The sequence below is a fragment of the Colletes latitarsis genome, chromosome 3 (assembly GCF_051014445.1).
Source record: "Colletes latitarsis isolate SP2378_abdomen chromosome 3, iyColLati1, whole genome shotgun sequence".
NCBI lineage: Eukaryota > Metazoa > Arthropoda > Insecta > Hymenoptera > Colletidae > Colletes > Colletes latitarsis.
The window spans coordinates 43,305,566-43,322,801 of NC_135136.1; the positions used below are offsets into that span (position 1 = coordinate 43,305,566).

Here is a 17,236-nt window from a genome sequence, read left to right on the forward strand (position 1 = left end):
AGCCGATACCAAAGCAGATGGTCCCACTTTGGTAGCATATTCTATTCTGTTCACCTGTTTTGCTAAAAAATCCGTCGATTGATTAGAACCTATGTTTCCCTGCCTCGTTAGTGACTCTACGAACACTCTCTCCGATTTTGCTTTCAAACGTTTGCGCAGCTTCAACGACACGGGAGACCGAGCCCTGACGACATTGGCCAGGCAGCCAACCTACCCCTCGATGCCGCTACGTCCCGAGGACTGTCGCATGACCCTGGCGAAGAAGGACAGAAGGACATCGACGATCGCCCGTCACGGATCCGTAACCAACGAGAAAGAGCTCGGCGGTTGCACGACAGGGTTGGTCGTTTGCAGCCCCACGTACAGTATGTACAGCTCGGCCGTAAAGAATTCAAACTACTTCGTGACCGACGACGAAGCGGTCAGCAGGTTTTGAAAACAACAGGACAACGTTCGAGGACCATGAACCGAGGACAATCGAATCCCGCCTGATCAGTTACAACTCCGACCCTTTTTTATTACATTTTAACCATCGCACAATTCTACCACTACCCGTTTTTTATCTCGTACTAGATTTACTTGATTTTTTATCGAGAGATGTTTGGTACGATAACCCTAATCACTGAGCGAAGGAATCGTTGAAACTTTTCTGTTTGCGGCGCCATTTTGGCCACGGGCAAGGATTAATCATTTTCCGAGCACTTGTTAAGGATACGTGTACAAATTTAGAGGGGATTGGAAAGATTATTTGGGGGGACTGGAACTTGTTGAAACGCAATTTGCGGAGGCATTTGGCGAACGACTCGCAAAGGAATCATGAAACCATACGAGTTGCCGTGTCAGTTACTTGCCCGTCCAATTACGTGAATTTTAGTTGCAACCGCAAACAGATGGTCGACATTTGTCCCTGAAAACTTTCGGCAAACTTGCATAAACTTACGATTAAGGTAGTGTAAGATTCTAGTTAGCGGATGATCGGAAACTCGTAGCCATTAGCGTGATCGTGAAGTAATACATACATACAGCGTCGGCAAACGCGTTTCAAACGATAACTTTTCGAGCGTTTGTTTGTCGAGTCTTGCCATTTTCCACCGCGATACTTGATTTGCTCGGTCAAGTTAATCAAACCGTCGTATTAGATAAATGTGGACAAGTGGACAATTTTGATTTTTTACACGTACGATTACCAAGTTTTCGAACGCATTCGCACGGAATTTTTATTCACAGATCATCCTTATTCGTTGCATTTTTCAGAGTGCTTTCGAGAGAAGAATCCACTTTCCAACATCGCGTTCTAAAACACAAAACTGCCAATGTAATTTCGATCTAACGATAAGTGACAAATCGCGTTTTCGAGGCACGTGATCGTCGAGTCGCAATAATAGCCTTACACCGAGGTTCTCGATAACTGTGCATCCTATACGCTCTACTGTATATGTAGAAGAGAGACCAAGACTGTATCCTTCTACCAAATTAATTGTCTTGAAAATTGCCAATCCTGATCTCGTATCCAACAATTTCTCCCTACTTCGAGTCAAGTAACCTGATTAAAAACAGAGATTCGATGCGGCGTCGACGGTAGAAAGGATACAGCCTCGATCGTCGTTTTGTTTTCTTCTGGTTAGATCAATCTTCTTCAGACTGATTCGTCGCGGACCCGATAACCCATTCAGAAAGTAATTAATTTTTGTACAAATCACGAACGGACGTCATGTTTTTGCGTGACTCTGTGTAGATAGAACGATCGATTCACGAAAGAGATCGAGGACCTTTGGCCAGTTCGTCGTGTACGCGTCAACGATACCGTTAAAGGACACGATAAGCACTAGGTAATTATGTACGAGGTAGTTTAGGTGATTAGATGGTGTAAAATGTTTAAGGATGGTGCACGCCGCTACACCACTTCTGATGTCCAGTTTAAGGGAGAGAAGATATACGGAGTTGATAACACGTTTAGCTGTGAGAAATAAAAGCGGCAGCATGAGCTTCGCTACTCGAAGCCATTTTAGTTTCGTTTCCGGCCAGAAGAAAGATTTCGAGTTTCCTGCAATCTTTCGGTTGTGTGTTCCGCTTCCCACCAGACTCTGAAACATAATACATAAGATTTTAAAGTCTGTCATCGAAGAAAAGTACTCGAACGAAATGAAGTATTTCTTCCGACCGGAAACGCGTCAGAGGGAGGGTCAAGGGTTTCCGTCGCTCAACCTAGTTTCTCGTACTCGCGAGAAAAGGGTTAAGCTGCTGGATATAGAACGTCCAATGTATTACGTGCTAAATTATGATATTCCGACAACAAAATACGATATTTTTCCACCGATAATACGTCTAGTCTGTAGGATTACTGTAAACGTAGTTACGTATATACGGAGGTCTCTAAATTAATCGGTGTAACGATAGCGAGAAAGAATAAAATCGGCAAAGTACCTCCGTCGGCTCAAATACCACCAAACAAAGATTTTTCTTAGAGTAAACGGACGCCCACGCATCCAGTCGTTCGCATGATCCACGAGTCGGGACACAGTCGATTGGTCGCTCGAGGACATCTAGATTTTCATTTTATTATGTTTCCGACAAACAGACGGTATAGTGGGGATAGCGTATTAATGACCTTGAACAGCCACTTGATTTTGTTCGGACTCGATCGTGCTATTTTTCTTAAGGTAACGTAGCTCGAAAGAACACGATCAACCGTTGATTTACCAACACGGATTGATGGTAAAGCAATCGTTTACTGTGCCCCACAATTTACGCATTCAATGTCCATTACAAATATTTGCAAAATTTCCAACAACAAACAAAAATGTCAATTACAAAATGTAATAATTCGCAACGAACGAACAAAAAATTGTTCGAGAATAATCAAGAATCGTGTAATTTTCTTTTTATGGAGTGTAAAAAAAAAAGAAAATTGCGGTACTGCCTCGCTATTTACAATCAAATCATTTCAGTTTGAGAAATCCGTTAGCGAACACTAATTTACGAAAAATTTGTCCAACATGTAAACAGCGATGAGGACGATTCTGTTGCAAGAATGCGTAACGTGGATCGATGCAATAAGCGAGGCACTACTATACGTAGATATTCGAAAGGTGCCCGATTTTTCTTAGTCCCCGTGTCTTTATCTTTTCGCAATCGGTGGTCGACTCCACGCGTCCAGGACGTCGATTTTTCCACAACTTTTGTATGAACCATAATTATAAAAAAAATTGTAATCGCGAGACAAACGTCGAAGACCTATATCAGTATTGTTAAAACTTACGAAAAGGATTCGAAACGTAGCAATCGATTCCTGGAGGGCAAGCCTCGTGAATGGCCGCTACGGACTTTCATAGTGATACTTAACCGATAAGGTAGGATTAATTATAGTACATTGTTCGGACTATGTATTTTGCGACTCTTACATTTTATATGAAAGAATCTTCGTAGATACGATGCATCATTTACGAACTAATCTACAAGCGTGATTTTTTTTCCGAGTTATAACAAAGACTATTCTTTTGAGATATTAATTTTTTAATGAAAGACTCTAGAAACATATTGCAACCGAAAATAATTTGAAATTTTTGAATTTAATTGTTAATAACTTTTCAACGAAGCCTCCATCAACAAATTAGTATCCTTGATTTTCGTTTTATTTTGACCTCTAGAATCTCTCATTAAAACTTTTCTCAGGGGTAGCCGAACACCCTATATAGTAACGATTGGATATAAAATAACTGTTAAGATTGAATTTTTATGGTAGAATGAAAGTGTTAATGTACAAACCTAATTTAAAACGTAAAAGAAATAATTTAAAAGTTAAAAATTTACAGTTTCGTTCGACCGTAGATCAATTGGCATATTCTTTTCTTTTTCGCGCGAATACATAGTCGCGATCACGAGTAGCCATCTTTCTTTTCGTTTATAAGCAAATAAATTCCAATAAAGTTACAGCTTTGTACATGTATCGCGTACTGCATTTGTAACAAGTACGAGAAACTTTCGTTCTTCGAGTTAAGACACAATGGTGAATTGTGTTACGTGAATCACGTGCCAAATTATAGGATAAACAAAAATGTATTATACGTAAATTCGCGACAGGAATGCGCGGAGCGATTATGTAGGCTTACTTTAACGTAAGGACCGTTCATTACGGATAAGATTAATCGAATACAACCCACGACGAGCATAGTTAAACATACTTATCGTTACGATATTCGTTCGAACAACGCAACGAACGAAAGAAATAAATTTCGATTTCCAGGCGCACGGTAACGATAAATCTGAACGCTTAATTTTTCCTTATGTTCCTAAAAGCTATCCGCATTGTCAGGAATATGATTAAAACCGTAACAAATTTTTTTTTTTACAGTAAATTGATCCATTCGTTGAATAAGAACAAAGATTCGTTTCCTGGCGAATATTTTACGTCCGCCATTCATTTGCAACTATAAAAATCATTTACAAGTGCGTTGTTCGTTCGCTCACACGGGGTTGTACGCAATGGCGGATGCAAGGGGGAGGTCGTAAGAGTTTTAGCCCCTTTCTATTCATAAAAAAAAAAAAATAGGGATATACTTTTATATATTTAAAATAGGGAAAACTTTCATATATTTTTATTTCTAATTTCTAAAGATGGGAAATTCAAATCCGCGAAATCTGTTTTGTATCCCCTCTTCGTTTGAGCTCTTCTAGATCCGCCATTGATTGTACAGTATGCGTAAAGTTCAACACTTGAAGCCCTAAGCTGTTATAAGCACCCGAAAAGATCACGTCTAGTCGCTAATAATTATAATTGATAATTGCAGACTTAGAATTATCCAATACTAGAACGTATCGTAATCACTCTCGTCCGTTTCATTGGGAGACTGTATTTTCATTTTTACACGAATTCGTTCGTTCTCCTCTGCTGTTCACTCTTTGGAGACGACGTTATTCTATACAGGGTGATCCGAAAGAAACGTCGAAAAATATAGGGGCGTACACGTTTACGATGGTAGACGAAAAATATTTAACCGTGGGTCCATACGATCCATAGTACCTAGAGGTTTTACTCTCTCTTTTTAACGATTCTTCGTATCAATGTACAAAATATTATCGTCGATATTTTCTTAAATGTCAACGACTATCAAAAACACAACTTTTTCATAACTGTTTCGACCAAAACTAATGGTCCCGATATCCGTTCACAAAGAGTTTACGATTTAATTTGGATCAGGTGTTCCGCGAGTCGCATAGAGAACTTACAAGTTTTTAATTTTTCTAACAATCGTCTAGCCCTTAACGTCCTATTATTCTAACAATATAGGGCTTGAAACGCTAACACGCATTATGGACAAAATCGAATATTTCGCGTCGTCGTTCGGGTTTTATACGTTGGGTACCTAGAAAGTCACGCGATCGAGCAGTTTGAATCGCGCGATTTTTCTGTAGCAATTTTCTACGACGTCGTAAACAATCGATTTGTCTGATAACGCAAGCGTTGTGTGAAATTCTAATTGATGTTTTTGATAATACGAGTCAAAAACATTTCGTCCCTTTCGCGCGACCATTACGAGCAACGAATATACCGGAAAGAACGACGTCTAATCTTAATAAAGTCCATTTCTTCTCGTTGCTCGTAACGATCGTCGCGATTATTGAATGTATTTCTTATCGATTACGAAGATTGAGACGGCAATCACTGTAAAAAAAAAAAAAAAAAAAAATAAAAAACAAAAAGGTAAAACGCTCAAAGTGCCGAATAAAAGAGACAAGCATACACGTATATCATAAATATTTATTGTTATTGGCATTTCGTTTCATTACGAATAAAACCTGGCGGCTGAATTTTTTAATTGCCGATTTATTATATGAAAATTAAGGGAAAAGTTGTTTTTTCCCTGTCTCCATTATCGTCGATAATGGCTAAGCAATAAATAAAGAAGAAGAAGAAAGTAATATTCTACGTTCTATTAACCCTTTCAGATTTCAAAATATCAACGTTTCAATGAAAAGCTATTGATAGCTTTTAGGAACACAAGGAAAAAGTATCTGTTTAGATACAGAGTTTCGGATTCGGATTTCGTGAAATTAAATATTACGTTTCGACCCGCCTCCACTTAAGACTAAAAAACGCAGAGAAATGTTGTTGATAAATATTTATTCATTTATATAATTCAGTATATAAAGGAAACATTTAATCTTGCAAAGTCCCAGAGCTCTGCATATAGGATACTTTCAGAAACATCGGTTTAGCTAATTAAACGATTACTGACACGTAAAACACCGAGATAATTTTGTTACACATTCCACTTAAGCATGTGGGGAGTTCAGAAAATGTTTCAATAAAATCAATGTATAAAGTGTTAACATATTTGTTAATAGTACAGGTTTTTCTCTCTAGATCAACCCAAATTTTTCTACAAAAATTTATTTCTTTAAACTATCCTAATATAAAAACTGATGTAAAATTATTATTATTCTTAATAAAAATTGTATTTCATGTATGTAGTAATACTTACACAAAACATAATATAAAATTAAGATAAAATACTAGCGATTCGAATACTTGATTCGTAAAAAGGTAATTTGGGGTGAAAAACCTGTATATGAATTGTATTATTTTTTAAACTTTAATACGGTCGATTCCTACGGACCAGTACGACGTTTAACGTGTTAATTGAATTCTGAAAGATTCTAAAATCGCATATAAGATAATGCAAATAATTATTACTTATAATTAAGATGGGAAGATAAACAATAGACACACGGTTTGTATAAAATCGTAGCAGAAATACTTTTGAGCGTCGTAGTCTGTTGCGAAATTCTTTGAATGGTTTGATCGCGCAAGGCAGCCTATCGAATGCTGACAGATACAAGTTAATGAGTGAACCCGATAACAATTATACGAACACTTTAGTATAATACAAAAATATCCATCGCAGATATTACGCAACAGTACTTCGTTTTCGGTTAACGCATGCTATTTACACGTCCTATTTATTGTTCGTTTACTCATTAAGTATGTTTTAAAACAAACATAGACAATACCAATGGCTTTCATAAATTCAAGAAAACGTTTCAAACGAATTCAAGAAATTACTCTTTGCGAAACTAAAATTATCTTAAAATAGAAACAATAAAAGGGAATCGACGATTAAATAAACAGAGAGACCACCAAGATCGTGTGATTTTTTCTTCCTAAATATGTACAAAAATTACTGCATACGTTACTTATTATATTACTTAATTCGTAATATAATTTTACGTAAATAAAACTATGATATACGATAATCACACACGCGCATCATACGTATGCAAAACACACTTCATTCAATATGTATATCGTAACACGCGGGACCCGCTTCAGAAATGGATTCTACACGAAAAAAAGAGTAACAAAAGTTTATGTAAACACATGTTCTATTTGACTCGATTTTGAAGTTATAGCTAGTTTCTTCTTGAACACATTGTATCTATTTACCTTCACAATGGGTTTTCAATGACCACCTTGCATCTAAACAAAAGCCTGAAGACGTCCTACCAGTGGCTGTTTTATCCTCTGTTTGCCAAGGTGATGTATACAATAATAAGCCCATATCTGCCATTCGTTCACGAGACAAACTTCCCATTTTCACACACAACATGTTTCAATAATCTATCACCTAGTACTCTAATGTTCGCAGGAAGCATTTAAAGAATTAAAATACGAGTTTCAATGAATAACTTGAAAACAAAGTCAAATAGGCCACAAGTTTATACAAATTTTTATCGTGGTTTTCTTGCGTAGAAACATAGCAGGATATACAAGGTATTTTATAAATACATACAAATACTTAAAGAGCTGAATCTATAAACAATATCACACTTAGTTACTTTAGATTCAGCTATTCGAGTATTTACAGCCCGTATAGTCAAGATTCTCTCCAAATAACTACATAAACTACATTATTCGTGTATATGGCGCTTATAAATACGTAACTATGTTCATACATGAATACGTTAATATTAAAGTTAACTTTCTGAATCGCGTTCGGTTGGAGACGAGAACCGTATTTAATGGGCAGAGCAATTTCCTTTAAAACATACCAATTCGAGACGTTTCTTCTTTTCAAATACAGTCATACCCCGAATTTACGTACTAAATAGTTCCAGAATAGCTAACTCAAGTCGAGATAAACATTTCACAGGAGGTAAACAGGTTTTCCATTCGTTAGTAAAAACGACTAGGGAGCTAAAATTTAGCGTATAGTTAAATTTATAGTTAAATATATATACAATTAAGCACGTGAATAAGAATCTGATTATTCGAACAAATGTCTAGCGTGTCGCTACTAAGCCGCGAAAATGTAAATCAGGGTACGACCGTACAGCAACGATTGAACAATTGAACGAAACTCGGGACCAAAGTGCCGCGGTTATGAAAGTATGGTAAATTTTCAATTCCTCGCAAGGCTTCGGAATTTGCATTGTATTTACGTATAAGGCGATTAGCAATAATTCTTTATTTACCTTAAAATAGGACGAGCCTGAACCATTTTCACGCACACCTCGCACACCTCATTGATACAAGCTTACCGCTGCAGAGCTGTCGGACTAATGCGCCACGCGCTGCTCCTTCCTCTATCGTTCAACTACCCTCGTTCGCGTCTGCGCAATAACAGAGTTCGAAAAGTCTGAAATTTTTAAACAAGTTCTATTTAAAACATAAGTTATGGAACATTTTACAGACAAAGTTTTCACATTACGAGCTCCAATAAAAACAGATAAAAATAAGATTCCTAACAATAATCTCTTTTTGGATTCAGCCCCGCAGCATGAGCAGCAAAACACGAAGAACGTTGCCCCTTTCCGACAAATATACCTCTTCGGTCCCGAGTAACGCACATTTAACGTGGAAGCACTGTATATCGGTTCTATCGCAATCTGTTTCTGTACTCTACAATCTATGCGTCTCTTACATAAACTGATGTTCAGATCTATGAATATTCAGTTCGTTGAAACTATACAAAGTCACACCACAAATATCGCATACAATTTTATGGTATTGATTTATATGTAGATTAAACAATTCTTTGGAAACAAAAGAAACAGGTGTAGGGCAATAAGAACAAATTAACTGCCTTGGAAGTTGTTCCCTAGCGTCATAGATTACAATGCTTTCATCAGTTGGAGTCACATACCGATTGGATACCATCTGGTAATTGTTTGATCCAGTATAATTAATTACGCTCTGTAAATACAGAATAATATATCAATGTTAAATGAAACGAGTAATTTGATTAAGTGCAATTGCTTACACCAATGTTTCTCAAACTGAAATTCACTCTTATAAAACTGAAAAAAACTGACATATAATATAATAAAACGCTGCTTCTTGTAATATTTTATTCTTATTAACTCGTTCAATGCGAAACAAGTATATAAACTTTGAATCCGGAGCGACGTCCCTATCCCTATTTTGCCTTTTTGGCGAGAATCCATATATTTTCCGATTGTAAAACCCATTATTGTTGGGTCGACTTTGTTTAATTTTTAACTGTCGTGTCCTGCGTTCATTGATGACGTGTTTGGAACGATTTTAAATCTAACAAGGAAACATATCGATACCGCACACAAGACTATATAGATGCCTAGTGGATATTCATACCTTTTCCTTTCCGCCCGTCAGACGGGGTACATGTACATACTACCTCAACTATATTTATTACTAGGTTCATTGAATCGAAATAAGCCAATTACGTCAAACTTAGATTTAAGAGATATCACCCGTTCCTGGTGCAAGTCTTATTTCCAGATCCGCGTTAAACATAAGATGATCTTTGCACCTAAAGCACGATAATATTTCCATTTCTACACATTCCTAGTTAAGTTGCCAATAGTAGTTTTCTAAGTTGGAGGTCTGTATACAGTAAGATAAAGTTTGAGAAACACTGGTTTGCATCATCCAATATACCTGTGATTGTTGCATGAATGGATCCATAGTTACTACAGAATCATTATAAACCAATGGTTGATATGTTTGTTGTTGTTGTTGTTGTTGGTGGTGGTGTTGTTGCTGCTGTTGTTGTTGTTGTTGTTGTCCTTGTTGCTGCAATACATTGATTGTTGATATATTTGATATAGAAGGTGCAGTTTGAACTATCAACACTCCACCAGGTGTGGAATTTTTATATTGATGAGAAGTGGTAGTATTTTTCACTACCGATCGATCAAGTCCCATTTGTTGGCTTTGTATAGGCATTTGATTGTAGTTATTCGGATCGTTTGTAGCAAAGTTACGATTATCATGTAAAACTGTTGTGTTGAGTTTATTTGTTCTTGACTGATTCAGAGTAGGCTGCAGTAGACCTTGTTTTAAGGTTTGGTCGTTACTCGTGAAATTAACTTTGTTCGTTGTTACCGGATTGCCAACATAGCTTTTACTTCCTACCGCTTCATTCATCATTTGTTGTTCTTTGTGAGGAAATTGTGTATGAGATTTGTGTACAAACACTCTCGTTAAATTGTTTGCATTGTATTGAGGACGGACTTGGCATTTATTTTGGTATTTACTATTATTTGAAGTAATCATAGACACTGCTTGCATCTGTGGCAATACCAAGGGAGTCGGATTTAAATCAGTTTTGCTTCTGGATGCTTCTTGATGCTTCTGACTGTTTTGATATTGAATGTCCGAACAAGTTGCCGAAGGCGGTATTCGTGTTACTGCTCTTATAGTAACTCCTTTCTTCTGAATCGAAGGCCGCGGTAGGACCATTCTTTGGACAATGTTACAAGGTGGTAAGTTTTTATGATACGCCGGTGGCAAAGTTTGCGCAGAAGAAAGCGAATATTCCTTTCGATTCGTGTTTGATTGCAATTGTAACTGTTGATTCTCGATTATTGATGCGTTGTGAGATTTTGTAGATTCTAGGGTGCTGGTTACTGGTATTTGATAAACTGGACGATTTTGATGTGCCGATGACACAACGGAAACGTCCTGATGAACTTGATTTATCGTTCTTTGCGACATCGCATTGCCGCATGCAATTTTAACCATGTTACTGGTTCCGCCTGGTTCGTTTATTATTTGCAAAGGAATTGGATTGCTTTTTCTAACTTTCTGTTGTTCCATTTGTTGACTTTGGGTTGCGTGCATGATCAAATGTTGCATAATGTCGTCGGAACATTTAAAAGAACAATTACAAGAGTAACACGAATATACAGAATTTGTGTCCTCTGTAAGTTCCGCGATAGTTTTCACGCGTAAAAGACCTTGCTTTGGTTTTAAGGAGGCATCCGTCGTTGACGAACTATCCTTGTTCACGGATGTGATAGATTGTAAATTATTAGTATCGTTTACTTGTGCATTACTTTCGGATGTTTCCTGATTCGAAGTGATGTTCTGAGAAGATGTTAAAGTTACTGTATCTTTGGAAGATAAAACATCTGTCACGTTTGTTAAGCTCTGGGTTACTTGGTCGGAGACTGCTAAAGTTGTTACAACGTTCTGCGAAGGTTTCTGCTTTAGTGTATTTTTAACAAATGCACCAACTTCGGTATTTTCAGAAATCATACAAGTTCGCGGATCGGATAATACGTTTAATGCAGGAGTAGACGCAATTTGTTTTTCTTTCGTTTTGTCTTTCCTCGTTGATTCGTCACAAACTTCTGTTAAATTGTCCGTCAAGTCTATTATTAGTTCATTTTCAGAATCCTCTTCGTTTCCTTCTAATATATTAACTAATTTTTCCTTGTCGATATCTCTGCTGGATTTCGTTGAACATTTTTGCGCGTTGTTTTCTATTGTTTCATCATCTACGTTTACTTCCTTCTCCTTAGATTTCTCTTCTTTCTTTTCAATAATCGATGTCTTTAATTCAGCAACATTAGAAACACTGTTTGTTTCTGGAGTCGATGCAGAACTTGTCTGATTTAATATCTCGTTATTCATAGGTTTCATTGACCGATGCGGTACTTTATGAGCGTGCTGGTGATCGGTTAAGCTTTTTTTAGACCCGAAACCAATAATACACGGTTCGCAAATAAATTCGCATTTCCGGTAATTTATTCTACAGGAGAGCATGTCTTCTTTCATTTTGGATTCATGTCCTTTGGCGTGTTCTAGGTAAGAGTCCAAAGTATTAAAATTCGTTTCGCAATACGTACAAAGGAAGTATGGGTGATTCGTATTATGTACAATCCAATGTTCTTCGAAATTATTCATATTGTTGCTTGCTTCCATACAAATACTGCAAATGTATATTTTCTTTGACATCGCGACAGTCAGACATATGAATTGAGGCGTAAAACCAAACTTGTGTTTGGTTCTCATGTGTTTATATAATTCTATCTTATCAAAATAAATACCACCGCATAAACTACAAATCAAGCGTATTATTGGTTGCTTCTGTACAGTACATGTATTCGTAATTGAGTTAAGTATCTTGCATATCAGTTCATGTTTCTTTAAATCACTTTCAGTAATAAAGGGCAACCTACATTTACAACAGATGTTTTCTGCCACTTGAATGAACGTATCTTTCTTTGATTTCAAATGTATCACCGAAGTTTTTGGAAACGATTGTTCGTTAGCTATCCAAAATGGATCCTTTGCATGTTTTGACCAATGAGTATAAAAAAGCGATCCAACTCCGATGAACATAACTTTACAAATGTTGCATCGAAAGTCCATCGTGCAATTTTGCTTAAAACGAAAATGTGTTTCTAGGTGATTACGCACGTCTTCGGCTGAACTACACGACATACCGCAACTAGCGCAGAATAGGTTTGGAGATCGACCACTGTCCAAACAATTCTGATTGCAAGCTGCGTATTCGGGAAGACGATAATGAGTCTCAAAACACTCCAGTGTTCGAAATAATACTCTGCAAACATGACAAAGAAGAATTACTTCAATCTGCAAATAACTTAAACTAACTTCTGATTTGTTGTGACATTGGCATACTGTGAATTTTTTCTTAACATTAGCCACTTTATTCGTTTTCTCTTTCTCCGACTTATTTTGCAGAGAGAACGTCTGAACTGTTCTCGATTCATTTTCATTTAAGACGGTCGGTTCGCTCGTTTCATCCTTATCAATTAGCTTTTCTGGCTCAAGAATTTTATTCTCTGAATGTGCCGTTACCGAACTATCTTGCGCATGTTTAACTGACAATTCTGAACAATTCTTATCCTTTTTGTTTGCAATTTTTGAGCATTTTTTAATATTATCATTTGCGTTGTTTCTAGTTTTCTTCTCTTTCGCGATAGCTGATTCTCTAATATTAGATTTTGTTATTTCTATAAGCTGTCTTTTTTCCTCTAGCTTTTCTTGTAATTTTTCCAGTTTTTCTTTTTCAACTTTATACGCTTCTTGCAGTTCGCTTTCCGTATGCGTATAAATGTGAGCTGCCAATGCAGCTCTTGATGGAAATTCCTGCAAACAAATAGTACAAATAGTACAAATAGTATCCTCGCACTCGTTCGTGTCCTTCGAAGATTTAAGTTTCCTCAACGAACTGATTTTCATTTGTGTGACCTTTTTTTGAGACTCCTTCGACTGTGACTTTTTCTTATTTTTATTTTTACTAATCGCTGATACCACTTGCGGAGTAATTTTTCCATTAGAAGAGTGCAATAATTCTGTTTCTTTTGGTTTTTCAGCGGAAATGGTTTTCTGTTTTAGTGTATGTTCGGATAGATGTTGTTGCAGAACGGGATACTTTTCAAAATTTTGATCGCAAAATATGCATTTATACATACCAGAAAATATATTGTCTTTATTACTATCTGCTTTGTCTATAAACTCCCTGCACTTTCTTGGAAAAATTTTAGTGGAATTAGTTTTTTCGTTTAGATTCATTTCGTAATTCACGAAACTCGTACTTTTAAAATGCAACGTAGATCGAGAGATCTTATTTCCTGAAATAAAACTATCATCTCTAAAAGCGCTAGTTTTGGCAATGCCAAATTTAGGTTTATTGACATCTTTATTTTCTAAAAGTCTAACATTGCTAAGTAATTTTTCAAACTTATCATTGCGAGACCATGTGTTCTGTAATTTTTCTGTCCAAGAACTTAATACCTCGCTAGCAGATTTTGTAAAAGAATATTTATTAGATACACCTTCTGATGTTGTTGTATTAACAGCATCTTCAATCAGAGTAGAAGATTTAGGTCCTTTGGTAGAAATATTTTCTGGAGAAGACGATGCAGTTGTAGAACATTCTTCTTTAGAAAAAACATCTTTGCAGGATTTTTCATGATTTTTAGAAACACTTCGATTTTTTGAACTTCTATCCTGCTGTACTCTCATCTTATTATTTAAATTTGAATCTTCAGTGACCGAGCCACTTTCATTCTGACAATTATTTGCACTAACTGGTACAGGTGCAATACTTTTGGTTACACTAAAATCATCAGGTTTTTCAGATTTAATGATAAAATCTTCAAACTCGATCGAGTCAAACAATAAAGATTGTTGAGTTGTATGTACAACATTAGAATTCTTAAAGACTAAAGACTTAATATATTTTTTCATTAATTGTTCAATTTCTGTGACTGAGTATTTATTATTAAACGAAGTTTCCAGAAAATCAAATTTTATCAAACAGACCTTTAAGCCTGTGAATAATTTGTATTTTTGTATTAAATCTTTGTCTGAAGTACATAGTTCATAGTCTTGTTTTTGGATTTCATTGCTTTCTAGTATTGGTACTTCCTCATTTACAGTATTGTTTTCTTGCAATTTTGGATAAACATTATTTTCTGAGGTATGTACAAAATCTATCTCTAAAGGCACATACCTGGAAACACAACCTCCCTCCATTCTTTCAACTGCAACATTGTGAATATTTTCTTGGAATGTATCCTCCAAAACGTCCTTTGCTTGATTGCTTAAAAAGTTATTTAATTCATTGGGAACATTTTCTTTTTGGTTCGATTCCATCTCCAACTCGTTGATACTTTTCTGTGATTTGCTAATCAATTCATGCTCTTCACTGGATACAAAAGTGTCCAAATTCTTCTTTAATGAATTTAACTTGAATCTTTTTGTTCTTCTTAGATCAATGTTAAATAAGTCCTTATTTATATTTCCATTGCTACATCTATTATTATCTATATCATGTACAATCTCAGGTTTACGTTTCAATGTCTGCTTATTGTTAATTTTGTGTACTTTATTACTATTGTCCTGGATCTGATGACTGGTTTGCACGAATATTGAACTTCCGGTTGTCTCATTTCTAGGATTTATACCCCTATTGTCGTTTAATGATAACTGTTGTGTCTGATCATTTGCAATGAATACTTTATTTGAAATTGTGTTTGCAAGTGACTTTGTTATTTTATCAATCACTCTGTCTATTTTATATAATCTTATCTGTGGTTGTCTAATGCTTTTTAATAAATTTATCATATGTCGTTTATGTCTAGTAAATGTCTGTTTCTTATTAACTGCTACAATTTGAGCCTGAACATTATTATTTGAGCCACATGGATTTGACATCTGACTACGGCAAAATCTTTTTCTTTTTGCTCTTAAGGCAATCTTTTTCTTCTTCCATTCATGTTTATGTTTACTATGTATTTCACTTGAACATTTTTTAGACAAATGTGAATTATAATTACAGGCTCTCATTATTTCTGACTTGGATAATTTTGTAAGTCTTATAGATACTGGCTTACATAACTTGTATAATGAATCTACAATACTGTTTTTATTTGTTAAATGAGTCTTGCTTGCAATCAACTTGGATCTTTTTCTTTGAACGCAAGATCTATGTTCTGCTGCATTTATAAACATGTTCGTACCGTTGGATCTTTGCTTTTTTGGTGACAATGTCATGCTTACTTTATTCTTATTAGAAGATTCACAAACAAGAAAACGTGTATCGAATATTTCTTCATCAGAACTCATATACAATGCTGTTTCAATAGAATCTGTCATTTTTGTTTAAAATAACCATGTCGTTAAATATCATGCATTTGCATAATCGTTCAAAATAATTATAAATATATACTGTTCCACTAAAGCGTAACAATGTTTAAAGAAAATGTACAAGTGCATTGTACAATAATTTAATGGCGTACTTACATGACCGTGAAGTCAGTTTAAGTAACGTTAATCGTCAAACAATAATTTTGTTGAGTTCAGTTTACGATATTATGAAAATACTATTCGTCACAATGTTCACAATCCATCAGAAAAGAAATTACTTCGTACGTATTCTCACTGATAACTACATTAATTCTCAATTGTTACGAATAATTTCTTCACAAGTTCGTAACATATAAAATCGTACGAATTACGAATCAATTAGCCATCAATGACATATTTAAAATTGTGTATTCATACAAATTTGTACAATCGGCGGAATTACTTCATTAAACTTGACGCAAGTATAATTCATATCGTACAAATAATCAAATGCGTCATCTTTTCCTTTACACACTTTCAACAACTTTCAGTGTAGTACGATTGCAACGTTAGATGGTGCTTCTTTTAACTTCACAATAGATTAACGTACTTATTACAACGACATTGAAGATAATCCTTTTATACTACTTTTGATGTTTGTGAAATAAAGCCAGATACCTGAAAAATTCTTTTTCCCTTTCCAAATTTCTTGAAAAAAGTTCGATCGTATAAATTGGCGGTCATGGAGAAGAAAATTATGATTCACACATCGCGTTGCTCGCGATAAAATTGCGCGGGAATCGATCGAGACGTGGAAATCCGATATTTTCAGGAAAAAAAGAAAAAATGCAGGAAAAAACTATCACGGTGTGACTTTAGGAGTAAAAAAAAAATGAAATTGAAGGACAGTAATCCATTAATTTAATGCATTTTGATAAGTGAAAAATTCAAAAGAAACACGTGCGAGAATTAGTCATAGATAACGTCGTAATGAAGAAAGGGGAATAAAGGACATCGAAAAGCAGATTCATGTAACTAGGCTTTGAAAAAGAAAATCACTAGGAAACATTCTCAACAAACTCAGGGATTATGAAATTATATATTCGAATTATTAATCGTTGAAAGTACGTGAGAAAATAAGTTTTTCTTGTCATTATTATTCACAGACGGATTTTCTTCGAAATCTAATTAAATCCTGAGATGAGAATATAAAACTTAAATATACTATTTTATTAAAATTCATTCAGCTGTTTAAACACAATTGTGCAAACAGATATACAAACATATGTAGTTACAACGTATCTGAAAGGAAAGTTTCAAACACAATTTTGTCATTTGTAATTTTCGTCATGTTGTGTATAACAATATTGT

The 17,236-nt window shown here is 35.4% G+C and overlaps 2 protein-coding genes across 8 annotated transcripts in view; one reads left to right on the top strand and one right to left on the bottom strand.

Annotated features, from left to right (window-relative positions):
• The window catches only part of LOC143340512 (high-affinity choline transporter 1), a 17,467-nt gene extending 12,187 nt beyond the window's left edge, over positions 1 to 5,280 (top strand). For 4 of the 5 annotated variants that reach the window (XM_076762569.1, XM_076762568.1, XM_076762565.1 and 1 more), the window contains one exon: positions 150 to 5,280. In XM_076762569.1, coding sequence (XP_076618684.1) covers positions 150 to 436 — 287 coding nt within the window. In that variant the 3' untranslated portion in view covers positions 437 to 5,280. The remainder of the gene's footprint in view (positions 1 to 149) is intronic. The other variant, XM_076762570.1, reaches the window with a different exon arrangement.
• Positions 5,281 to 6,053: 773 nt separating this feature from the next.
• On the bottom strand, positions 6,054 to 16,668 carry LOC143340510 (uncharacterized). 3 transcript variants are annotated; one of them, XR_013079454.1, is made up of 3 exons: positions 9,917 to 16,668; positions 6,422 to 9,193; positions 6,054 to 6,356 (listed from the first exon to the last, which is right to left on the bottom strand). XR_013079454.1 is itself a non-coding variant. In XM_076762564.1 (3 exons), the coding sequence occupies exons 1-3, from the start codon at positions 15,893 to 15,895 to the stop codon at positions 8,918 to 8,920; spliced, it is 5,859 nt and encodes a 1,952-aa protein (XP_076618679.1). In that variant the 5' UTR covers positions 15,896 to 16,667; the 3' UTR covers positions 7,450 to 8,917. The 3 variants fall into 3 exon arrangements, 2 of the variants coding, with proteins under 2 accessions (XP_076618678.1, XP_076618679.1); XM_076762564.1 differs by lacking the exon at positions 6,054 to 6,356 and having other exon boundaries at positions 7,450 to 9,193; positions 9,917 to 14,354; positions 14,751 to 16,667; XM_076762563.1 differs by having other exon boundaries at positions 6,054 to 9,193.
• Between the last annotated feature and the right edge of the window lie 568 nt (positions 16,669 to 17,236).